The 26266-nt window shown below is 43.7% G+C and overlaps 1 protein-coding gene across 1 annotated transcript in view; it reads left to right on the forward strand.

Annotated features, from left to right (window-relative positions):
* LOC123998842 (nectin-3-like protein) overlaps positions 1-25789 on the forward strand; it is a 90861-nt gene extending 65072 nt beyond the window's left edge. Inside the window, exons 6-8 of the mRNA XM_046304040.1 lie at positions 12099-12243; positions 16775-16877; positions 24160-25789. Of these exons, the coding sequence (XP_046159996.1) occupies positions 12099-12243; positions 16775-16877; positions 24160-24327 (416 nt within the window). The 3' untranslated portion in view covers positions 24328-25789. The remainder of the gene's footprint in view (positions 1-12098; positions 12244-16774; positions 16878-24159) is intronic.
* The last annotated feature ends 477 nt before the right edge of the window (positions 25790-26266 follow it).

Here is a 26266-nt window from a genome sequence, read left to right on the forward strand (position 1 = left end):
TTGTCTTGAGCCATTTTGCCACAACTTTGGAAGTATGCTTGGGGTCATTGTCCATTTGGAAGACCCATTTGCGACCAAGCTTTAACTGATGTCTTGAGATGTTGCTTCAATATATCCACATAATTTTCCTGCCTCATGATGCCATGTATTTTGTAAAGTGCTGCAGTCCCTCCTGCAGTAAAGCACCCCTACAACATGATGCCCCCCCCCCGTACCTCCAAACATAACGATGGTCATTATGGCCAAACAGTTCTATTTTTGTTTCATCAGACCAGAGGACATTTCTCCAAAAAGTATGATCTTTGTCCTCGTGTGCAGTTGCAAACCGTAGTCTGACTTTTTTATGGTGGTTTTGGAGCAGTGGCTTCTTCCTTGCTGGTCGACCTTTCAGATTATGTCGATATAGGACTCGTTGCACTGTGGATATAGATACTTTTGAACCTGTTTCCTCCAGCATCTTCACTAGGTTGTTCTGGGATTGATTTGCACTTTTCGCACCAAAGTACGTTCATCTCTCGGAAACAATGCGTCTCCTTGCTGAGCAGTATGGCGGCTGCGTGGTCCTATGGTGTTTATACTTGCGTACTATTGTTTGTACAGATGAACGTGGTACCTTTAGGCGTTTGGAAATTGCTTCCAAGGATGAACCAGACTTGTGGAGGTCTCCAATTTTTTTTCTGAGGTCTTGGCTGATTTCTTTTGATTTTACAATTTTCCCACTGAGTTTGAAGGTAGGCCTTGAAATACATCCACAGGGACACCTCCGATTGACTCAAATTATGTCAATTAGCCTATCATAAGCTTCTAAAGCCATGACAACATTTTCTGGAATTTTCCAAGCTGTTTAAAGGCACAGTCAACTTAGTTTATGTAAACTTCTGATCGACTGGAATTATGATACAGTGAATTATAAGTGAAATAAACAATTGTCTGTAAACAATTGTTGGAAAAATGACTTGTGTCATGCACAAAGTAGATGTCCTAACCGACTTACCAAAACTATAGTTTGTTAACAAGAAATTTGTGAAGTGGTTGAAAAACGAGTTTTAATGAATCCAACCTGAGTGTAAACTGTATACTTCTCTGTTGATATCACATACATTATCAAGCATTTCACACATATTATCCAGATACTGACTGTTAGCACTTGGTTGTCTATAGCAGCTTCCCACAAGAATGTGCTTTATGTGAGGCAGATGAACCTGTAGCCATATTACTTCAACAGTATTAAACATTAGATCGTCTCTAAGCTTTATAGGAATGTGATTCTGAATATAGACCGCAAAACCGCCTCCGTTGGCATTTCTGTCTTTTTGGTAGATGTTATAACCATGTATTGCTACCACTGTATCAGCGAAGTTATTATCTCAGTGAGTTTCAGAATATGAATGTCATCTGTTACAAGCAAGTTATTGACTTCATGGATTTTGTTTCTTAGGCTACATACAGTGGGGCAAAAAAAGTATTTAGTCAGCCACCAATTGTGCAAGTTCTCCCACTTAAAAAGATGAGAGAGATCTGTAATTCTCTTCATAGGTACACTTCAACTATGACAGACAAAATGAGAGAAAAATCCAGAAAATCACATTGTAGGATTTTTACTGAATTTATTTGCAAATTATGGTGGAAAATAAGTATTTGGTCACCTACAAACAAGCAAGATTTCTGGCTCTCACAGACCTGTAACTTCTTCTGTAAGAGGCTCCTCTGTCCTCCACTCGTTACCTGTATTAATGGCACCTGTTTGAACTTGTTATCAGTATAAAAGACACCTGTCCACAACCTCAAACAGTCCCACTCCAAACTCCAGTATGGCCAAGACCAAAGAGCTGTCAAAGGACACCAGAAACAAAATTGTAGACCTGCACCAGGCTGGGAAGACTGAATCTGCAATAGGTAAGCAGCTTGGTTTGAAGAAATCAACTGTGTGAGCAATTATTAGGAAATGGAAGACATACAAGACCACTGATAATCTCCCTCGATCTGGGGCTCCACGCAAGATCTCACCCCGTGGGGTCAAAATGATCACAAGAACGGTGAGCACACGGGGGGACCTAGTGAATGACCTGCAGAGAGCTGGGACCAAAGTAACAAAGCCTACCATCAGTAACACACTACGCCGCCAGGGACTCAAATCCTGCAGAGCCAGACGTGTCCCCCTGCTTAAGCCAGTACATGTCCAGGCCGGTCTGAAGTTTGCTAGAGAGCATTTGGATGATCCAGAAGAAGATTGGGAGAATGTCATATGGTCAGATGAAACCAAAATATAACTTTTTGGTAAAACCTCAACTCGTCGTGTTTGGAGGACAAAGAATGCTGTGTTGCACCCAAAGAACACCATACCTACTGTGAAGCATGGGGGTGGAAACATCATGCTTCGGGGCTGTTTTTCTGCAAAGGGACCAGGACGACTGATCCGTGTAAAGGAAAGAATGAATGGGGCCATGTATCGTGAGATTTTGAGTGAAAACCTCCTTCCATTAGCAAAGGCATTGAAGATTAAATGTGGCTGGGTCTTTCAGCATGACAATGATCTCAAACACACTGCCCGGGCAACAAAGGAGTGGCTTCGTAAGAAGCATTTCAAGGTCCTGGAGTGGCCTAGACAGTCTCCAGATCTCAACCCCATAGAAACTCTTTGGAGGGAGTTGAAAGTTTGTGTTGCCCAGCAACAGCCCCAAAACATCACTGCACTAGAGGAGATCTGCATGGAGGAATGGGCCAAAATACCAGCAACAGTGTGTGAAAACCTTGTGAAGACTTACAGAAAACGTTTGACCTCTGTCATTGCCAACAAAGCGTATATAACAAAGTATTGAGATAAACTTTTGTTATTGACCAAATACTTATTTTCCACCATAATTTGCAAATAAATTCATAAAAAATCATACAATGTGATTTTCTGGATTTTTTTCCTCATTTTGTCTGTCATAGTTGAAGTGTACCTATGATGGAAATTACAGGCCTCTCTCATCTTTTTAAGTGGGAGAACTTGCACAATTGGTGGCTGACTAAATACTTTTTTTGCCCCACTGTATGTTAATATGGGCTATATTTAGCACTTTTCTGGGTTGCTTGATTGTTTTTAATGCTTTACTGGGAAGTGTATCAGAGGTAGACTTACTCATGTTATTTACATTGGAGCTGATAGAACAGGGTGAGCTGCATAAAGTGGTCTTCCTACTATTGCACACCACCTCAGTGCTAACAGTGTAACTCTAGTTTATAGGCTCATGATTACTGCTTACATTACATTTACATTACATTTAAGTCATTTAGCAGACGCTCTTATCCAGAGCGACTTACAAATTGGTGCATTCACCTTATGACATCCAGTGGAACAGTCACTTTACAATAGTGCATCTAAAACTTAAGGGGGGTGAGAGGGATTACTTATCCTATCCTAGGTATTCCTTAAAGAGGTGGGGTTTCAGGTGTCTCCGGAAGGTGGTGATTGACTCCGCTGTCCTGGCGTCGTGAGGGAGTTTGTTCCACCATTGGGGGGCCAGGGCAGCGAACAGTTTTGACTGGGCTGAGCGGGAGCTGTACTTCCTCAGTGGTAGGGAGGCGAGCAGGCCAGAGGTGGATGAACGCAGTGCCCTTGTTTGGGTGTAGGGCCTGATCAGAGCCTGGAGGTACTGAGGTGCCGTTCCCCTCACAGCTCCGTAGGCAAGCACCATGGTCTTGTAGCGGATGCGAGCTTCAACTGGAAGCCAGTGGAGAGAACGGAGGAGCGGGGTGACGTGAGAGAACTTGGGAAGGTTGAACACCAGACGGGCTGTGGCGTTCTGGATGAGTTGAAGGGGTTTAATGGCACAGGCAGGGAGCCCAGCCAACAGCGAGTTGCAGTAATCCAGACGGGAGATGACAAGTGCCTGGATTAGGACCTGCGCCGCTTCCTGTGTGAGGCAGGGTCGTACTCTGCGGATGTTGTAGAGCATGAACCTACAGGAACGGGCCACCGCCTTGATGTTGGTTGAGAACGACAGGGTGTTGTCCAGGATCACGCCAAGGTTCTTGGCGCTCTGGGAGGAGGACACAATGGAGTTGTCAACCGTGATGGCGAGATCATGGAACGGGCAGTCCTTCCCCGGGAGGAAGAGCAGCTCCGTCTTGCCGAGGTTCAGCTTGAGGTGGTGATCCGTCATCCACACTGATATGTCTGCCAGACATGCAGAGATGCGATTCGCCACCTGGTCATCAGAAGGGGGAAAGGAGAATATTAATTGTGTGTCGTCTGCATAGCAATGATAAGAGAGACCATGTGAGGTTATGACAGAGCCAAGTGACTTGGTGTATAGCGAGAATAGGAGAGGGCCAAGAACAGAGCCCTGGGGGACACCAGTGGTGAGAGCGCGTGGTGAGGAGACAGATTCTCGCCACGCCACCTGGTAGGAGCGACCTGTCAGGTAGGACGCAATCCAAGCGTGGGCCGCGCCGGAGATGCCCAACTCGGAGAGGGTGGAGAGGAGGATCTGATGGTTCACAGTATCGAAGGCAGCCGATAGATCTAGAAGGATGAGAGCAGAGGAGAGAGAGTTAGCTTTAGCAGTGCGGAGCGCCTCCGTGATACAGAGGAGAGCAGTCTCAGTTGAATGACTAGTCTTGAAACCTGACTGATTTGGATCAAGAAGGTCATTCAGAGAGAGATAGCGGGAGAGCTGGCCAAGGACGGCACGTTCAAGAGTTTTGGAGAGAAAAGAAAGAAGGGATACTGGTCTGTAATTGTTGACATCGGAGGGATCGAGTGTAGGTTTTTTCAGAAGGGGTGCAACTCTCGCTCTCTTGAAGACGGAAGGGACGTAGCCAGCGGTCAGGGATGAGTTGATGAGCGAGGTGAGGTAAGGGAGAAGGTCTCCGGAAATGGTCTGGAGAAGAGAGGAGGGGATAGGGTCAAGCGGGCAGGTTGTTGGGCGGCCGGCCGTCACAAGACGCGAGATTTCATCTGGAGAGAGAGGGGAGAAAGAGGTCAGAGCACAGGGTAGGGCAGTGTGAGCAGAACCAGCGGTGTCGTTTGACTTAGCAAACGAGGATCGGATGTCGTCGACCTTCTTTTCAAAATGGTTGACGAAGTCATCTGCAGAGAGGGGAGGGGGGGGGGAGGATTCAGGAGGGAGGAGAAGGTGGCAAAGAGCTTCCTAGGGTTAGAGGCAGATGCTTGGAATTTAGCGTGGTAGAAAGTGGCTTTAGCAGCAGAGACAGAGGAGGAAAATGTAGAGAGGAGGGAGTGAAAGGATGCCAGGTCCGCAGGGAGGCGAGTTTTCCTCCATTTCCGCTCGGCTGCCCGGAGCCCTGTTCTGTGAGCTCGCAATGAGTCATCGAGCCACGGAGCGGGAGGGGAGGACCGAGCCGGCCTGGAGGATAGGGGACATAGAGAGTCAAGGGATGCAGAGAGGGAGGAGAGGAGGGTTGAGGAGGCAGAATCAGGAGATAGGTGGGAGAAGGTTTGAGCGGAGGGAAGAGATGATAGGATGGAAGAGGAGAGAGTAGCGGGGGAGAGAGAGCGAAGGTTGGGACGGCGCGATACCATCCGAGTAGGGGCAGTGTGGGAGGTGTTGGATGAGAGCGAGAGGGAAAAGGATACAAGGCAGTGGTCGGAGACTTGGAGGGGAGTTGCAATGAGGTTAGTGGAAGAACAGCATCTAGTAAAGTAAATGAGGTCGAGCGTATTGCCTGCCTTGTGAGTAGGGGGGAGGGTGAGAGGGTGAGGTCAAAAGAGGAGAGGAGTGGAAAGAAGGAGGCAGAGAGGAAAGAGTCAAAGGTAGACGTGGGGAGGTTAAAGTCGCCCAGAACTGTGAGAGGTGAGCCGTCCTCAGGAAAGGAGCTTATCAAGGCATCAAGCTCATTGATGAACTCTCCGAGGGAACCTGGAGGGCGATAAATGATAAGGATGTTAAGCTTGAAAGGGCTAGTAACTGTGACAGCATGGAATTCAAAGGAGGCGATAGACAGATGGGTAAAAGCTGTAGGCTTTTGTAAGCCTACAGCTTACAAAAGCTGTAGGATCAACAGATGTATTCGGTGCAATTAGGGGTACATAAATTAAATTACTTACATTGTGTTTGCCAATGCCCCTAGGATCATGTAGATTTGATGCAGCATTGTGACGACTCATTGTCACAATGGTAGGGATTAACTGAGCTGGTCTCGGATCCTTTACCAGTCATTGTTTCAACACAGCCTTGAAATGCAAGGACAGTGTCCAGGAGCCAAGATGATTTGGATAGACTCCGTCATTCTTGTAGAGTATCTTCTGTTTCCAGAAGGTGTCAAAGTTATCAATACAAGTGCCTACAGCAGAGCTACAGTAGTCTGTAGCAAGGGTTTAGGCTGCTTTCCTAAAACAATAATTGTCCACCTTACAGTTCAGCTGTCAAATATTTGAACAATGAATGTATCAGGACATTGCATTCAAGGTTTAGGTGCAAGACTTAGATGTCAACTGTATGTTATTCATATTTTAATAAATATATACAGTACCAGTCAAAAGTTTGGCCACACCAACTCATTCAAGGGTTTTTCTTTATTTCATTTTTTTTCTTATTGAAAATACAGCTGTCCCGGTTGATATATTATCGAATAGATATTTGAAAAACACCTTGAGGGTTGATTATAAATGTTTGCCATGTTTCTGTCGATATTATGGAGCTAATTTGGAATATTTTTCGGCGTTGTCGTGACCGCAATTTCCGGTCGATTTCTCAGCCAAACGTGAAGAACTTGCGGATCTATTTCGGCTACAAAAATAATCTTTATGGAAAAAAGGAACATTTGCTATCTAACTGGGAGTCTCATGAGTGAAAACATCCGAAGCTCATCAAAGGTAAATTATTTAATTTGATTTCTTTTCTGATTTTCGTGACCAGGTTGCCTGCTGCTAGCTAGGCATAATGCTATGCTAGGCTATCGATAAACTTGAACAAATGCTTGTCTTGCTTTGGCTGTAAAGCATCATTTCAAAATCTGAGATGACAGGGTGAATAACAAAAGGCTAAGCTGTGTTTCAATATATTTCACTTGTGATTTCATGAATAAGAATATTTTCTAGTAATATTTTTAACCATTGCGTTATGCTAATTAGTGTCAGTTGATGACAATTCTCCCGGATCCGGGAGCGCTAGTTCCAAGAAACAAATCCCAATATATTTTAGATTTTAGATTCTTCAAAGTAGCCACCCTTTGCCTTGATGACAGCATTGCACACTCTTGTCACTCTCTCAACCAGCTTCACCTGGAATACTTTTCTAACAGTCTTGAAGGAGTTGTTGGCTGCGTTTCCTTCACTCTGCAGTCCAACTCATCCAAAACATCTCAATTGGGTTGAGGTTGGGTGATTGTGGGGGCCAGGTCATCTGATGCAGCACTAAATCACTCTCCTTCTTGGTGAAATAGCCCTTACAGAGTCTGGAGTTGTGTTGGGTCATTGTCCCGTGGAAAAACAAATGATAGCCCCAATAAGCGCAAACCAGATGGGATGGCGTATCGCTGCAGAATGCTGTGGTAGCCATGCTGGTTAAGTGTTCCTTAAATTCAAAATAAAACACTGACAGCAAAGCACCCCCACACCATCACACCTCCTCCTCCATGCTTTACGGTGGGAACCATACATGCGGAGTTCATCCCCTCACAAAGACAAGGCGGTTGGAAACAGAAATCTCAAATTTGGTCTCATCAGACCAAACGACAGATTCCCACCGGTCTAATGTCCATTGGTCGTGTTTCTTGGCCCAGCAAGTCTCTTCTTCTTATTGGTGTCCTTTAGTAGTGGTTTCTTTGCAGCAATTCGACCATGAAGGCCTGATTCACGCAGTCTCCCCTGAACAGTTGATGTTGAGATGTGTCTGTTACTTGAACTCTATGAAACATTTATTTGGGGTACAGTCTGAGGTGCAGTTAACTCTGTTGAACTTATCCTCTTCATTAGAGGTAACTCTGGGTTTTCCTTTCCTGTGGCGGTCCTCATGACAGCCAGTTTCACAATAGCACTTGATGGTTTTTGCGACTGCACTTGAAGAAACCTTTAACCTCTTGCTCCTACCTGGCACGCAGGCGTCCCATCTAGAGCTCTGGAAATGCAAATGCGCTACGCTAAATGCTAATAGTATTAGTTAAAACTCAAACGTTCATTAAAATACACATGCAGGGTATTGAATTAAAGCTACACTCGTTGTGAATCCAGGCAACAAGTCCGATTTTTAAAATGCTTTTCGGCGAAAGCATGAGAAGCTATTATCTGATAGCATGTAACACCCCAAAAGACCCGCAGGGGACGTAAACAAAATAATTAGCATAGTCGGCGCTACACAAACCGCACAAATAAAATATAAAACATTCATTACCTTTGACCATCTTCTTTGTTGGCACTCCTAGATGTCCCATAATCACTATTGGGTCTTTTTTTCGATTAAATCGGTCCATATATAGCCTAGATATCGATCTATGAAGACTGTGTGATAAACGCAAAAAAATAACGTTTCATAACGTAACGTCATTTTTTTAAATTCAAAAAGTCGACGATAAACTTTCACAAAACACTTCGAAATACTTTTGTAATGCAACTTTAGGTATTAGTAAACGTTAATAAGTGATTTAATTAATCACGAGACGAAGTGTTTTCTAAATAATGTCCGTGTATTTCTCAACCAAAATATCCGGTCGGAGACCTGAAGAAAAAGCCTGTCTCTTGTTCGTTTGACCAAGAAACAAATAATTGGCAAATGACAAGACTGTTGACATCGTCTGGAAGCTGTAGGTACTGCAACCTCAGCCCTATTTAATGTCTTTCGCCTATAACAATGGGTTGAAACGGCGGATGGATATATTTTTCCACTTTCAGTGATCAGATTTTCCTGCACTTTTCAATGAAACGCACGTTCTGTTAAAGTCACAGCCGTGATTTAACCAGTTTTATAAACGTCTGAGTGTTTTCTATCCACACATACTAATCATATGCATATACTATATTCCTGGCATGAGTAGCAGGGCGCTGAAATGTTGCGCGATTTTTAACAGAATGTTCGAAAAAGTAGAGGGTCGACTGAATAGGTTAAAGTTCTTGACGTTTTCTGGAATGACTGACCTTTCTTGTATTAAAGTAATGATAGACTGTGATTTCTCTTTGCTTATTTTGAGCTGTTCTGGCCATAATATGGACTTGGTATTTTACTAAATAGGGCTGTCTTCTGTATACCACCCCTACCTTGTCACAACACAACTAATTGGCTCAAACGCATTTAAAAAGGGAAGAAATTCCAATTCCTGTTAATTGAAATCCAGCTGACTACCACATGAAGCTGTCTGAGAGAATACTAAGAGTGTGCAAATCTGTCATGAAGGCAAAGGGTGGCTACTTTGAAGAATCTCAAATATAAAATATATTTTGATTTGTTTAACACTTTTTTGGTTACTACATGCTTCCATATGTGTTATTTCATAGTTGTGATGTCTTCACTATTATTGTACAATGTAGAAAATAGTAAAAACAAAGAACAACCCTGGAATGAGTAGGTGTGTCCAAACTTTTGACTGGTACTGTAAATATATAGCCTATGTAAAGGAAGAGAAGCTTCGGCCTATCCCCAGTGAGATAGAGATATGCCGTTGGCATGCTACAACACCAACATGCATTTATTTTGTCAGGTGACTACTGAATCTGCTATAGAGATATAGACGTACAGAAGGAGGGTCATTTGTACATTTTCGATCCAAATATTTTGTAGAAAGATGAGCATTATATTGTTTGACTATAGTAGTAACTGGTAGGCCAGGGAGCCTCCCGAGTGGCGCAGTATTCTAAGGCACTGCATCGCAGTTGCTAGCTGTGCCACTAGAGATCTTGGTTCAAGTCCAGGCTTTGTTGCAGCAGGCCGTGTATGGGAGTCCCCGAGGAGGGTTTGGCTGGCAAGGATGTCCTCGTCCCATCGGGCTCTAGTGAGAGCTTATGGGGCTCTAATTCCACTTATGGGGTATTGTGTATAGGCCAGTGACAAATAAAATCTCAATTTAATCCATTTGAAATTCCAGCTGCAACCCAACTAAATGCAGAAAAAGTCAAGGGGTGTGAATACTTTCTGAAGGCACTGTATGTCATCAGGACACAGCTTTTCCAGAATTTCTTATTCTTTTTTATCTTGTCATGTGTGCTCCCTCTCCGGCCTCTAGGTCACCAGGCTGCTCATTATGGCGCACACTGTTACCATCGTTACACGCATTATGACACTCACCTGGACTCCATCACCTCCTTGATTACCTGCCTTATATATGTCACTCCCTTTGGTTCCTTCCCCAGGCGTCATTGTTTCTGTTTCATGTCTGTGCGTTGTACGTGTTTCTTATTTTGTATTATGTCGTGTTTATTTATTAATACACTCAATCCCTGAACTTGCTTCCTGGCTCTCAGCGTGCAACGTTATAGATCTGCTCTTCTTTCAGTAGTTAGTCTATGAAAGTTGTTCAAGCTCTCATTCACCTTGGCCTAATACTATAGTACTGACCGGAATGTTAATTTAACACCAGCTCTCCAACAGTAATGAGTTTCAGTCTGTTATGCTTGAATTGCATTGAAACCCCCAATTAACACATATATTCAATGATTTGTCTTATCTATCACCTTCAGCAGATATGAAGAGATTCTAGTGATACTTTACGAACCAGATTCGACAACCCGCAGTGCAGACAGCAGGGTAGGGCACATTCTAAATGAATGTGAAAAGATTTAATTTATTAATCAGTTAGTTCTTAAATAAAGATTGAGCTCGACTGTAACAGAGTAGTGGGGACCACCCCACTGTGCTGCTAGCTGGTGTCTGATAGGGACAGATGCTTGAGAGGGTGACAGACCACGACCACCCACACTCTTCCTGTCCCACCTCCTCGTTCCATCTGACCCGCCCTCTACATGAGCATCTGCTTCCTCATGGCTAGCTGTTGTCCCAGTAACCATGTGACCCTTGACCTTACTTGTGGTGATTTTAGGGTGGGTGACTGTCTCAGGGGGCATCCTCTGACCCCTCCCGCCCTCAGTTTGACCTCTATAGGTCAGTGAGGTGTGTTCAGTCACCTCTGAGGGTCGCCCTGACCTAAACTGGGTTAGGAGCGGGATTTGGTCGTAAACTTCTGCTTCCTTCTGACCTTTCAGGGGGATTGGGATTGGCTCTCTGTCAGCATTTAGCACTCTTCTGAAACCAGTGGATTAGGAGATTGAGTGAAACATTGAAACCCTGAGAGGTTTAACCCTCTGCCTGGGTCAGTTTGTAGTTTTGGAATGCATTGCCAGGATGGAGTTTTATAACCTTGGCGGTTCTTGTCTCTTTTACTATCTGATCCTCTTAAAGGTGTTGGTCATGGAAAAGTTAAACATGGACATCCACACACCCTGCAACACTCTCCTCTCACCTACAGACCTCACGCCTGTCTCCGACATCACCACCCCACTCAACTCATAGGATCTCTCTCTCTCTCTCCCTATCAGCCCTCTTTCATGCCACTAACTAATAAGCAACCACACTGTTATGTTCAACCGGGCCTCATAAAAGTTGTGTGTATGCCACTAGGTTGTATAAGTGCCCTCCCCACCTCACTGGCCACGGGCCAGGGTTCTGTGAATTTAATTCATCTTAATTAATCATAATTATTGCTAATCCCCCTCTCTGGACCCCCAACATGGATAACGAGCATGTAATCTAACAGAGTTAACAGAGAGAGGTTGCCAAGCCACCTTACATTCACAGGATCAGGGAGAAAGACTGATAGAGAAAGATAGAGGTTGAGGTGAAATGTGAATGAGGCCAAGTTAAGCATTGGAGACCTGCAGGGGAGAGCCTTCAGCAGGAGCAGCACGGAGCCCCTAATTACACTGTTACTGTAGTTAGTACTGCTCGGAGACAGAGCAAGTAACCTGCCTACAGCACACAACAAACTCTCGCTCTCACACACATCACACACAGACATCACACATAGCCTCTTAAACCTACAGTTACACTCTTAGAATGTTCCTGGATTTGTATATTCTCACTTATTTCTGCATGATATCCACACTGCTCTATTACGTGGTGTTGTGTCTGTGCTGTTTCATATCATCCGTCTGTGTTCTTTTCCAGACCAGTCTCAGGAACAGAGGTACAACTCCATTGCCGTGGCGGGGGCAGTGATGGGGGCGGTCCTCGCCCTCTTCCTCATTGCCGTCTTCACCATCATCATCCTCACCGCACGGAAGACCTCGTCCCCAGTGTACACAGACAAAGTGTGAGTTAAAGTGATGTCACTGTATTCTACGGCAGTAGCTAATCAATTAAGCCATGAGTTATATCATCAACTGATATGTTTTGTGACTGTATCATATCAGCATACAGTCGAACTCAAATCCAAAAGGATGTCCTACACATACTGCGTTTTGTGTCATTCCACTGCAGTGTACCATAAAATGGTGTCTGGTGCAGGGAAGTAAAGAGGTGGTGGTATAAAGTTGAGGTGTGACAGGTAATTGCAGTCTTGGCAGGAGTTCCTTGTCTTGTTTAGCTGAGTAAGTTTCTATTGATAGACCTGCGCTCATGTTAACGTTGGGGCAAGGAGAAGGAAGGAACCTTTAGATTCAATTATTTACAGTACATGAGAGTTGGGTCACTCCCTGCCCAAGAGGTCTGTCACTGGCATCTGACCATGTGTGCGTAGGTGGATTCTAGTGATTAAGTTGATTCTAGTGATTTGGAAGCCGCAAAATAAGTGGCTGGTATAATATTTAAACTCATATCTGTGTGTCCTCCTGTCCTCCTTTTAGGATGAGGTTTTATGTCAGACACACACAAATACACACATTTCCCAATACAGGATGTGAAGCAAAACAATAGCATGTTTTTCTCATTGGTTTATCCTCCTATTACAGCATAGATATGGAGATCCACCCGGCATCTCTATCCCCACGGGGATTACATAATTTCTGTTTCCCTTTTGTTCATGAAAGGCCTCCTCAATCCCACACCTCCCCTGTCTGTCTGCATTTCCTCACCGTCCATTCACAGATTCAGTTTCTGACACCCGGGACGAGCTGGCCAATCAGCCGCTCCCGTTCCATAGAACTGGGCGGATCCTAGCAGAGCATCACTCCCAGATGATGTTCTTCATGAGGGAGACAGAGATAAACACAGTGAGCTGAGGAGGATGTGTCTAATGTGGGAACAATCAGCCTGTGGTTCTACAGCCTTTATTAACGTACATTGCACACTGTTAAACACTGCATGCAGGGGAGGGTTCAACTACAATACAGAATAATGTACATTAATTAATACATGAATGTACAATACCGTACATTGATGTGAATGTACAATACAGTACATTGATGTACATTACAATAGAGAGAATGGGAGTTGTTGGGCTGTAGGCAGTCCTGCTAAAAGGCTTTCATTCATCTGTCATGGTAGCAGTTTAGGATAAAGCCTTTGGAGACCCTCTCAGCTTGCGGGAGGTGGGGTTGTTTGGATCTTTGTGTGTGTGTGTGTGTGTGTGTGTGTGTGTGTGTGTGTGTGTGTGTGTGTGTGTGTGTGTGTGTGTGTGTGTGTGTGTGTGTGTGTGTGTGTGTGTGTGTGTGTGTGTGTGTGTGTGTGTGTGTGTGTGTGTGTGTGTGATTATACAGTTGAAGTTGGAAGTTCACATACATTTTAGCACATACACCTTATACACATTTAAACTCTGTTTTCCTGACATTCCTGACATTTAATCCTAGGAAACATTTCCTGTCTTAGGTCAGTTAGGATCACCACTTTATTTAAGAATGTGAAATGTCAGAATAATAGTAGAGAGAATTATTTATTTCAGCTTTTATTTCTTTCATCACATTCCCAGTGGGTCAGAAGTTTACATAAACTCAATTAGTATTTGGTAGCATTGCCTTGAAATCGCTTAACTTGGGTCAAACGTTTCAGGTAGCCTTCCACAAGCTTCACACAATAAGTTGCGACCAAGCTTTAAACTCCTGACTGATGTCTTGAGATGTTGCTTCAATATATCCACATACTTTTCCTCCCTCATGATGCCATCTATTTTGTGAAGTGCACCAGTCCCTCCTGCAGAGAAGCACCCCCACAACATGATGCTGCCACCCCCGTGCTTCACTGTTGGGATAGTGTTCTTCGGCTTGCAAGCCTCCACCTTTTTCCTCCAAACATAATGATGGTCATTATGGCCAAACAGTTCTATTTTTGTTTCATCAGACCAGAGGACATTTCTCCAAAAAGTAGTTTGTGCAGTTGCAAACTGTAGTCTGGCTTTTTTATGGCGGTTTTGGAGCAGTGGCTTCTTCCTTACTGAGCGGCCTTTCAGGTTATGTCGATATAGGACTCGTTGCACTGTGGATATAGATACTTTTGTACCTGTTTCCTCCAGCATCTTCACAAGGTCCATTGGTGTTGTTCTGGGATTGATTTTCCCCATTCGCACCAAAGTACATTCATCTCTAGACGCCAGAAAGCGTCTCCTTGCTGAGTGGTATGGCGGCTGCGTGGTCCCATGGTGTTTATACTTGCGTACTATTGTTTGTACAGATGAACGTGGTATATTTTTTTTCTGAGGTCTTGGTTGATTTCTTTTAATTTTACAATTTTCCCACTGAGTTTGAAGGTAGGCCTTAAAATACATCCACAGGTACACCTCCAATTAACTCAAATGATGTCAATTAGCCTATCATAAGCTTCTAAAGCCATGACATTATTTTCTGGAATTTTGCAACCTGTTTAAAGGCACAGTCAACTTAGTTTATGTAAACTTCTGACCCACTGGAATTGTGATACAGTGAATTATAAGTGAAATCATCTGTCTGTAAACAATTGTTGGAAAAATTACTTGTGTCATGCACAAAGTAGATGTCCTAACCGACTTGCCAAAACTATAGTTTGTTAACAAGACATTTTTGGAGGGGTTGAAAAACGAGTTTTAATGACTCTAAACTAAGTGTATGTAAACTTCCGACTTCAACTGAATGTATGCTTGACTCTTACTCACCCTATCCTTACATTCTAGCAGTTTCTTATTAAGAGCACTAGTTTAATCCTGAAAATAATGGTGATAATAAGCCTAGATTGTTTCACTAGTTTCGCCATTGATCCAAGGTGTTTTTTAACCATTATGATAGTAGTCTGATCGCTTTGTTAAATCTCGACTCTGGCTCTTTCACTGGAGTTTCACATTTGGATTCAACAGCCGTTTGTCCCCACGGCCTTGGAGCTGGTGAGTGTGAGAGCAGATTCTCAGTCTGACTGTTGGAGAAGACTCTAATACATCCAGTCTGGCCAAAAGAAACATGACCCTGATCTGAAACCCAGTATTGAACAGCTGTGTGCGAATGGAAAGAAATACTTTCTGTCCCTGCATGAGTGTGTGTGTGTGTGTGCGTGTGTGTGTGTGTGTGCCACATTACTCGACTACTCAAACACACCACACAAACACGCGCGCGCACACACACACACACACACACGCACGCACGCACGCACGCACGCACGCACGCACGCACGCACGCACGCACGCACGCACGCACGCACGCACGCACGCACGCACACACACACACACACACACACACACACACACACACACACACACACACACACACACACACACACACACACACACACACACACACACACACACACACACACACACACACAGGTCCAGACGGGTGTGTCTACTCTACTCTGGGCCTTCTTGGTGTGTGTCTGATGCCCAAAAAAAGGCGGTCGTCCTGAGTGTAACCCCGGCTGTGTCCCCCTGAGGGCGTCCCTATTGACCCTGTGGGCCCGGCTGAGTAGTTCCAGGCCTCATCCCTCTCTGTCATCACACACACATTAAAGCCCAGGTCTTCTCCTAATGGATCCGGTGCAGTCTACTGTCACACAGGCTACTGTGGGAAACACACGCAAGTTCATTAACTATACATCAACCATGTCTTCTCTCCAGGTGTCATCCAAGTAGGAGAGAAGGAGCTGGAGTCCTAGGAGTAAGGCAGTTAGTTATAAGGGATGTACTTTAGGGTGATCAATCTTTTTAGAAATCAATGATTATGACGAGAGGTAATAAATGACCAAGGTCCAAGTGTATATGTTTTTGATCAGTGGGGGAAGGTTGCAAAAATTAACTATGAACTCAAGCTGCTTTCCAATTCTCTGGAGTGTGAGGGTCATCACTACAATAATAGGAAGTATATCCACAGCCTAACATTACATGTCCCTGTTTGTATGACCTGGGTGAAGGACAACAATTTGGAGTTAGAGCAAGAGCGATGATACTACATCTCTCCAAAACAGGAGTAAAGTGTAGAGGAAAGAGCTGACAGTGTAGTGGAGTGAAGATGCTGTGATGGTTGTGTGAGGCGAAGTAGGAGGATGGTTTTTACGACTAGTGTTTAGAATAGGATCCATTGGAGGGGAGTTGGTCAGTGTTTTGCTGGTGGAGGGGGATTGATGTTGAGGGGAACTTGAGTGGGGTTTGAAGGATGTGGGAGGAGATTAGGTTGATTGGTAAGCCAAGCGTGAGGTGAGCCTTGATTAGGGATGGATGTTAACCTAATGATTCTATTCAACCCGGCTTAGTACCTGTCAATTCTAGTCTGCAATTGATTTAATTCATAGTGGAAACCGTTCCTAACAATTGAATTAATCTGGTCCAACCACTTTGCAATTACCTGGTTTGCCATCTCACAATAATATGTCTTACGGTGTGAGTTTTAGTCACTGTCTGCTTACATTTTAAGAGTGACATCAAATGTTTTTTATTTTCTCCTGTCTCCCTGCAGGATTGATCTACCTCCAACACACAAGCCACCTCCTCCATACACAGAGAGACCCCCAGCCATCCCTCTGGCTGTCCATGCACCACAGGTGGCCTCCCTGTCGCAGGTAAACACTGCACTGCTACACTGCTATTATTGAACACCGCCCTCTGCAACTAGATCCTGGATTTCCTGAAGGGCCAACCCCAGGTGGTGAGGGTAGGCAACATCACCTCCGCCACGCTGACCCTCAACACAGGGGCCCCACAGGGTTGTGGGCTTAATCCCCTCCTGTACTCCCTCTTCACCCACAACTGCGTGGCCAAACACGACTCCAATCATCATCAATATTGCTGATGAAAGGTATTAGGCCTGATCACTGGCAACAACCTGTCAAGACGACAACCTCTCCCTCAACGTCAGTAAGACCAAGGAGCTGATCGTGGACTACAGGAAACGGAGTGGCGAGCATACCCCATCCACATCGACAGGGCTGCAATGCAGAGGGTCGAGAGCTTCATGTTCCTCAGGGTCTAAATCAATAAGGATTTAAATTGGTCCACTCACACGTGCACAGTTGTGTAGAAGGCGAGACAGCTCCTCTTCCCTTTCAGGAAGTGGTAAAGGTTTGGTATGGGCCCTCAAATTCTTAAAAAGTTATGCAGCTGCACCATTAAGAGCATCTTGACTGGCTGCATCACTGCTTGGAATGACAACTGCACCGCCCTCAATTGCATGGCACTACAGAGGGTGGTGCAGACAGCCCAGTACATCACTGGGGTCATGCTCCCTGCCATCAAGGACCTCTATATCAGGCGGTGTGAAAGGAAGGCCCGTACAATTGTTAAATACTCCAGCCACCCAAGCCATAGACTGTTTTTCTCTGCTTCTGCGTGACAATCGGTACCGGTGCATCAAATCTGACACCAACAGGCTTCTGAACCATTTCTATCCCCAAACCATAAGACTGCCAAATAGCTAAAATAATAATAATATAATAATAATAATAATATAATAATAAATAATGGCTACACAGACTATCTGAGTTGACCCTTGTATTTTTTTATACATTTTTTTGCACTGTCTCTGCACACTCACAGGACTCTACACACTCACGCACACTGACACTCCAACACACTGTCATGACGTTGGCCTCTTTGGCTATAGCAAGCCCCATCCCCCTCTCCCTGCCTCCCCCTTTGCCTCCTTCAACTAAGTTGCTGTGGTCAGAGAGGTCGTAAATTCCTGAGAAGACCCTGCCACATGGCCACACAGTTTAGAGAGAGTAGATTTTCATGGAGAACAAAGGAAATCCTTCCACCTCACAGAACTTGAGGTATGAACATATTTAATCTTCCGGAGAAAGTATAAAAAATGAAGAATCCAGCTACGAACTGGTTCGTTTGTTACAACTTGGGGAAGCTCATGGGAGACGGTGTGGCCACATTACCATAAAGCTGTTTATATAATAGCCTCAGATATGAGGTTTACATTTAATTGTTGTATAAGATGAATGAGTGAGTATGATACTGTTTGTATAATTGTGTAGTATGATTTTGGACTGTTTAATGAAGACAAATACAATTCCCTTTTGATTTGAACTAATTCAGAGGACCGCCCCTGAGCCCAGTTAGGGTCAGGCCTCCTGGGACAGCCTTCTGAATAAAACCCCCACTCGGGTTTTCGATCAGCAGACCGAGCTTACCTCAATTACGAGATGGCTAAAGGTTGCAGACCATGTTTCTCTCAATCACCGGAGCACAAAGGTTGTAGACCATTGCTGAATCTTTTAACCATACCACGTGGTTAAACTCTTAGACTGTCGATTACCTCAATTACGAGATGGCTAAAGGTTGCAGACCATGTTTCTCTCAATCACCGGAGCACAAAGGTTGTAGACCATTGCTGAATCTTTTAACCATACCACGTGGTTAAACTCTTAGACTGTCGATGCCGACAGAATAAGAACAAGTCTTTGATATTAATTACTAGTCTGCAGCTAGGAATTCGGTATCATTGAACGCGAAGAAAGACAACTGCCGAAACACAAATGAATGAATGTCACTCTGAACTATCCCCTCTAACCACAACCGAGAGAGAAAGGGAGAGAGATGGACAATTCTACAAAAGAAACTAACTTTTCACCAGAGATCAAGACGACACACTGAGCATAAATATATATATATTGATTGCAATTGTTCCCGAATGAATGAGCGTTCATGTGCAAAGGATTAGCATTTCAATTGTTATAATTATCACTGTAGAGACTTCTTCGTCGACCCCCACTTCCCCTTTTGTCTAACAAGCCGCCATGCCGGTTTAGCCCACTAGGGCACATTCTCCTATCATTTCATTTAACCACATTTACCTTGTTTGTTTGTTTGTTTATGCATTTCTGTGAATTACTTAGTTAGTAATAAATAAATGATTTAAGACTATTGATGTATGGATGAGTCATAGTGAAGACTGGGTTTGTGCAGATAACCAACAATTTACGACGTTTGGAATGAGACTAACGTGAGGTAAAGTAAATAATTCATTAATTCGAAGACTAATTGATCAGATAAAATATCTGAAAAGTTATTTTAGGAAATTATAACTTTGTAATCTGAATACTTTTCCTTGGTGCCCCGACTTCCTAGTAATTATGGTTACATGATTAATCAGTCTAATCACGTAATAACTAATTACAGAGAATCTTTGATAAAAAATCAGTCTATCCGTCTTCAGTTAATGATAGTAAAGATGCGACAACACACATAACATGCACACACATTTATACTGACTCTACACACATACACACATGCTCACATACAATCATAATTTATGCTACTGCTTCTCTGTTTATCATATATCCTGATGCGTAGTCAACTTACCCAATACATGCAGTATTTATCTCTATCACTCCAATATTCCTGCACATTGTAAATTATGGTATTGGAACTGACCCTGTAAACAGCTTGTTACTTAATTTTTATTTCTTGTGTGTTTTTGCTCTTGTGTTATTTTTAGTACCACATTGATATTGATTACTGCATTGTTGGGTTTGGAACTTGCAAGAAAGGCATTTCACTGTACTTGTGCCCGTGACATTAAAACTATACACTTTATTATGTGTAGGGTTGCAGGTGGTGCTAGGGTTAGGGCTACATCTGGGTTTAGGGTTGTGGTTAAGATTTAAGGTTGAACAGTGATGTAGACATGAAGCTCCTAACATCCCACATGAAATATAGTACTTATAATTCTGTAGTAAACTGTAGTGAAATGTAGTATACTGGATAGTACTATACTATACACTGTAGTATCCCTTGATCATGTGTAATTAGTACTTAAAGAACTATATCATGTTGTAGTATACTGTAGAATACTAGCTATACTACTCGTAAAGAATGATCAACGATGGGCTATGTATTCTATGGAAAATAATGAACAACGTGGAAGGTGTGTTCCAAGATGTGCAAGCGTTGAAAATGTGTTCAACACCCACTGAAGTAGCTAGCAAGTTTACTAGATAGCAACAGTAGGTGCCATGGTAACCAAACAAACATACCTCGGCAAGACGGAGCTGCTCTTCCTCCCGGGGAAGGACTGCCCGTTCCATGATCTCGCCATCACGGTTGACAACTCCATTGTGTCCTCCTCCCAGAGCGCTAAGAACCTTGGCGTGAACACCCTGTCGTTCTCAACTAACATCAAGGCGGTGGCCCGTTCCTGTAGGTTCATGCTCTACAACATCCGCAGAGTACGACCCTGCCTCACACAGGAAGCGACGCAGGTCCTAATCCAGGCACTTGTCATCTCCCGTCTGGATTACTGCAACTCGCTGTTGGCTGGGCTCCCTGCCTGTGCCATTAAACCCCTACAACTCATCCAGAACGCCGCAGCCCGTCTGGTGTTCAACCTTCCCAAGTTCTCTCACGTCACCCCGCTCCTCCGCTCTCTCCACTGGCTTCCAGTTGAAGCTCGCATCCGCTACAAGACCATGGTGCTTGCCTACGGAGCTGTGAGGGGAACGGCACCTCAGTACCTCCAGGCTCTGATCAGGCCCTACACCCAAACAAGGGCACTGCGTTCATCCACCTCTGGCCTGCTCACCTCCCTACCACTGAGGAAGTACAGTTCCCGCTCAGCCCAGTCAAAACTGTTCGCTGCTCTGGCCCCCCAATGGTGGAACAAACTCCCTCACGACGCCAGGACAGCGGAGTCAATCACCACCTTCCGGAGACACCTGAAACCCCACCTCTTTAAGGAATACCTAGGATAGGATAAAGTAATCCTTCTCACCCCCTTTAAGATTTAGATGCACTATTGTAAAGTGACTGTTCCACTGGATGTCATAAGGTGAATGCACCAATTTGTAAGTCGCTCTGGATAAGAGCATCTGCTAAATGACTTAAATGTAAATGTATATGATGTAAATGTAATACTTGCTAGTTTAGCCTACCAAACCATCAATCCTAGCTTGCTATTATGAAAACAGAATTCAACAATACCAATACTGTTTTCAATTCGACTTTTGCTTTCAAAAGTAGGTCAAACAAAACTTGTAAAAATGATCTATAGCCATTGAATTATACCGTGCAAATATACTGTATGTTATTGGGAAATAATGCACACACTAGAATTCCCTTCAAGTCAATCCGAAAGGAGTATTCAACAATGCCATGGGATAAACTGTATTATAAACTGGGTGGTTCGAGTCCTGAATGTTGATAAAATCAAATCAAATGTATTTATATAGCCCTTCGTACATCAGCTGATATCTCAAAGTGCTGTACAGAAACCCAGCCTAAAACCCCAAACAGTAAGCAATGCAGGTGTTGAAGCACGTTGGCTAGGAAAAACTCCATAGAAAGGCCAAAACCTAGGAAGAAACCGAGAGAGGAACCAGGCTATGAGGGGTGGCCAGTCCTCTTCTGGCTGTGCCGGGTGGAGATTATAACAGAACATGGCCAAGATGTTCAAATGTTCATAAATGACCAGCATGGTCAAATAATAGGTCTGGGACAGGTAGCACGTCCGGTGAACAGGTCAGGATTCCATAGCCACAGGCAGAACAGTTGAGAGAGAAACTGGAGCAGCAGCACGACCAGGTGGACTGGGGACAGCAAGGAGTCATCATGCCAGGTAGTCCTGAGGCATGGTCCTACGGCTCAGGTCCTCCGAGAGAGAGAAAGAAAGGGAGAAAGAGAGAATTAGAGAGAGCATACTTAAATTCACACAGGACACCGGATAAGACATGAGAAGTACTCCAGATATAACAAACTTACCCTAACCCCCCGACACATAAACTACTGCAGCATAAATACTGGAGGCTGAGACAGGAGGGGTCAGGAGACACTGTGGCCCCATCCGATGATACCCCTGGACAGGGCCAAACAGGAAGGATATAACCCCACCCACTCTGTTAAAGCACAGCCCCCACACCACTAGAGGGATATCCTCAACCACTAACTTACCATCCTGAGACAAGGCAGAGTATAGCCCACAAAGATCTCCGCCACGGCACAACCCAAGGGGGGGGGGGCAACCCAGACTCAAGTGACCGCACCCCTCCTAGGGACGGCATGAAAGACCACCAGTAAGCCAGTGACTCAGCCCCTGTAATAGGGTTAGAGGCAGAGAATCCCAGTGGAAAGAGATGAACCGGCCAGGCAGAGACAGCAAGGGCGGTACATTGCTCCAGAGCCTTTCCGTTCACCTTCACACTCCTGGGCCAGACTACACTCAATCATATGACCCACTGAAGAGATGAGTCTTCATTAAAGACTTAAAGGTTGAGACCGAGTTTGTGTCTCTCACATGGGTAGGCAGACCATTCCATAAAAATGGAGCTCTATAGGAGAAAGCCCTGCCTCAAGCTGTTTGCTTAGAAATTATAGGCACAATTAGGAGGCCTGCATCTTGTGACCGTAGTGTACGTGTAGGTATGTACGGCAGGACCAAATCAGAGAGATATGTAGGAGCAAGCCCATGTAATGCTTTGTAGGTTAGCAGTAAAACCTTGAAATCAGCCCTTGCCTTGACAGGAAGCCAGTATAGGGAGGCTAGCACTGGAGTAATATGATTTTAAAAATGTGGTTCTAGTCAGGATTCTAGCAGCCGTATTTAGCACTAACTGAAGTTTATTTAGTGCTTTATCCGGGTAGCCGGAAAGTAGACCATTGCAGTAGTCTAACCTAGAAGTAACAAAAGCATGGATAAATTTTTCTGCATAATTTTTGGACAGAAAGTTTCTGATTTTTGCAATGTTATGTAGATGAAAAAAAGCTGTCCTTGAAACAGTCTTGATATGTTCGTCAAAAGAGAGGTCAGGTTCCAGAGTAACGCCGAGGTCCTTCACAATTTTATTAGAAACGACTGTACATCCATTAAGATTAATTGTCAGATTCAACAGATGATCTCTTTGTTTCTTGGGACCTAGAACAAGAATCTCTGTTTTGTCCGAGTTTAAAAGTAGAAAGTTTGCAGCCATCCACTTCGTTATGTCTGAAGCACAGGCTTCTAGCGAGGGCAATTTTGGGGCTTCATCATGTTTCATTGAAATGTACAGCTGTGTGTCATCTGCATAGTAGTGAAAGTTAACATTATGTTTTCGAATGACATCCCCAAGAGGTAAAATATATAGTGAAAACAATAGTGGTCCTAAAACAGAACCTTGAGGAACACCGAAATGTACAGGTGATTTGTCAGAGGACAGACCATTCACAGAGACAAACTGATATCTTTCTGGCAGATAAGATCTAAACCAGGCCAGAACTTGTCCGTGTAGACCAATTTGGGTTTCCAATCTCTCCAAAAGAATGTGGTGATCGATGGTATAAAAAGCAGCACTAAGGTCTAGGAGCACGAGGACAGATGCAGAGCCTCGGTCTGATGCCATTAAAAGGTTATTTACCACCTTCACAAGTGCAGTCTCAGTGCTATGATGGGGTCTAAAACCAGACTGAAGCATACATTGTTTGTCTTCAGTGAGTTGCTGCGCAACAGCCTTTTCTATATCACTACAAGAATATATACATTTTAGTAATTTATCAGATGCACACACAGACAAGAATACTATTGAAACCACACACTAGTAAGGTTTCTTTTCTCCCTGTTATTAAATTAATATCTGTGTATGTAGAGCTTGGGTCTAGTATTTCTAACAATGGCTGCTGTCTGTTTGGACTACTGGGAGAACAGTCCTTTCCTTTCAATTAGCATCTCTCCTTTGTGAGCCCCTCTCTACTGATTCAGTGCCAACCTAAACAACATCCTTTTCAACTCACACATCTTGATATTCTTTTTTAGCTGCATATATTTAGGATTGAAATGGAAAGTTTTTTACATTTCTGGAATATGATATGTTTATTGTATATCAACAGCGACTGAGAGTGTCATCCCGTCCTCTTTGTTGTGTGTTGCAGGCTCGCAGGGCTGATAGACAGTTTGAGATGGCAGAGAGAACACCCACCAGGCTCGCGCACCAGGAACCCCAAAGCCCCTCCCATCAGCCACTGTCTTATCAGGAATGGGTGTGTCACCAGCATGGGACGGACCGCATCTTCATCAACCACCGGGAAAACTATGTGTGACAGACACATCTTGAGCCCTTCTATGGACCTGTCACTCACCCCGCCCACACCCAACGCCATGCCATGTATGCTCACAGAGGTCATCCTTTACAATGTGAAGAACACAGGCATTTGAGAGCAGCAGTTATCAGCTGTAAGAAACAAGACTAATGAGGCCGAAGCATAAACTGCTGAGTTTCACGAAGGAACACATCCATACACCCCCTCCACTCCACTACCATAAACCACCACACACCCTTTCTGTTCCCAACCACATTAATAAACAGAGCATAACAGTAGGGGGAATGGGAGGAAACCGACTTGGTACAGTACGACAAAATAGATATTTAAAACAACTAATCTCTGTTGTGTACTATATATATATATAGGAGTGGAATAATATGAAAACACCATACTAATATTTAACATGTATAGGAATTAAATAAGTTACTATGTCACTGTAGCTATAGGGATATTGTAATTATGTGATAATCCTGTGTTCAGTTATGCTTTTTGAATTAGATTTAAACCTAATTAAAACATCTTATATAATCCCACAGCACCCCCTAACACTAGTACTTGACTTGTTCCCCCCTAATATCACTGACTTTGCTGATAGCTACTTTATTGAGGAAAAATGTACTGACTATGACTGAGATATGTGATAGCTATTTTAAGATGAATGCACTAACTGTAAGTCACTTGATAAGAGCGTCTGCTAAACTACTAAAATAAATGTAATCATTATTTATATAATTGTGGTAATAAATATCAGACATATCTCAAAATGGTTCTGGTAAACACGCAGCCAATTTAGTAGGATTCTAACTTTCTGGTATAAGAACAAAGATGGCAACATTGTCTGAAGCAGGGTTTCCTGAACTCGGTCCTGGCACGCCCCCCGGGTGCACGTTTCGTCTTCTGCCCTATCGCTACACAGGTGATTTAGATAATCAACTTGTCATCAAGCTCTGATGATTTGAATCAGCTGTATAGTGTAAGGGGAAAATAACTAAAAGTACACCCAGGGCGGGCCCCAGTACCGAGTTTGGAAAATCCTGGTCTGAAGGACCAGGCACCAGTATTACATCAGGATCAAGTACTGTATTTCATTGAGTAGGCTATATCAGATAGTAACATATAATGTAAATTCGCTGTATACAAATGTTCAGAACTAAAATGTTCAGAAAAGATAAATGTGGTGTAGTTCTAGTGTTTTGAGAAGTCAACTGAATCATGTAAAATATTTACTTCCGTACATGAAATTTAAACATGAATCGTTCTTTCGTCAGTGAGAAAATCATATTTTGTTTTTTTTCATTGCAAGTTTGTAATTTTTGAAATTTTCTTGTGCCATGTTAATATTTGAAGGGGGATTTTTTTCCCACTATATATATGATCCGTTTTTAAAATTGTAATTCTTCCATTGTGACTAGTTAAATATATGCAGTGTTTTCTTTTTTATATATATTAAACATTATGTTTATTACACAGTAGTATTTTTTTTTACCATCATATTTATACAATATAAGTAGTCTGTTTATATATGGTCAAATGATAGGAAGGGCAGTATCAGCCCTAGACAGGATTCTGCTAAGGACCTGAGCCCCACATAACAGAGTGCTGATGATCTAGGCCTCTGTGCTTCTCCTCTCCTGGCCAGGCTGGTTCTCCTCTCCTGGCCAGGCTGGTTCTCCTCTCCTGGCCAGGCTGGTAGGGACCAGGGCTCTAGCTGAGCTCCAACCCACAATAAGGCCATTGTTTGTTTCCCTGTCACTGGTGAATAAGCTCTCAGGAATGCAATAACTATTAAAATATACAAATGTGTCAATTCCTGGGCAAACCTTGCTCAGTTTCCATCAGCTAACAAACTGCCCGGCTGATGCACGAGTAGAACGGCATAAGTGTGTGAGGGGCTAGTTTCACTTTTGTAGTTCTACTATACAACTTAAGTATCGTT

The sequence above is a fragment of the Oncorhynchus gorbuscha genome, linkage group LG16, assembly GCF_021184085.1.
Source record: "Oncorhynchus gorbuscha isolate QuinsamMale2020 ecotype Even-year linkage group LG16, OgorEven_v1.0, whole genome shotgun sequence".
Classification (NCBI taxonomy): Eukaryota; Metazoa; Chordata; class Actinopteri; order Salmoniformes; family Salmonidae; genus Oncorhynchus; species Oncorhynchus gorbuscha.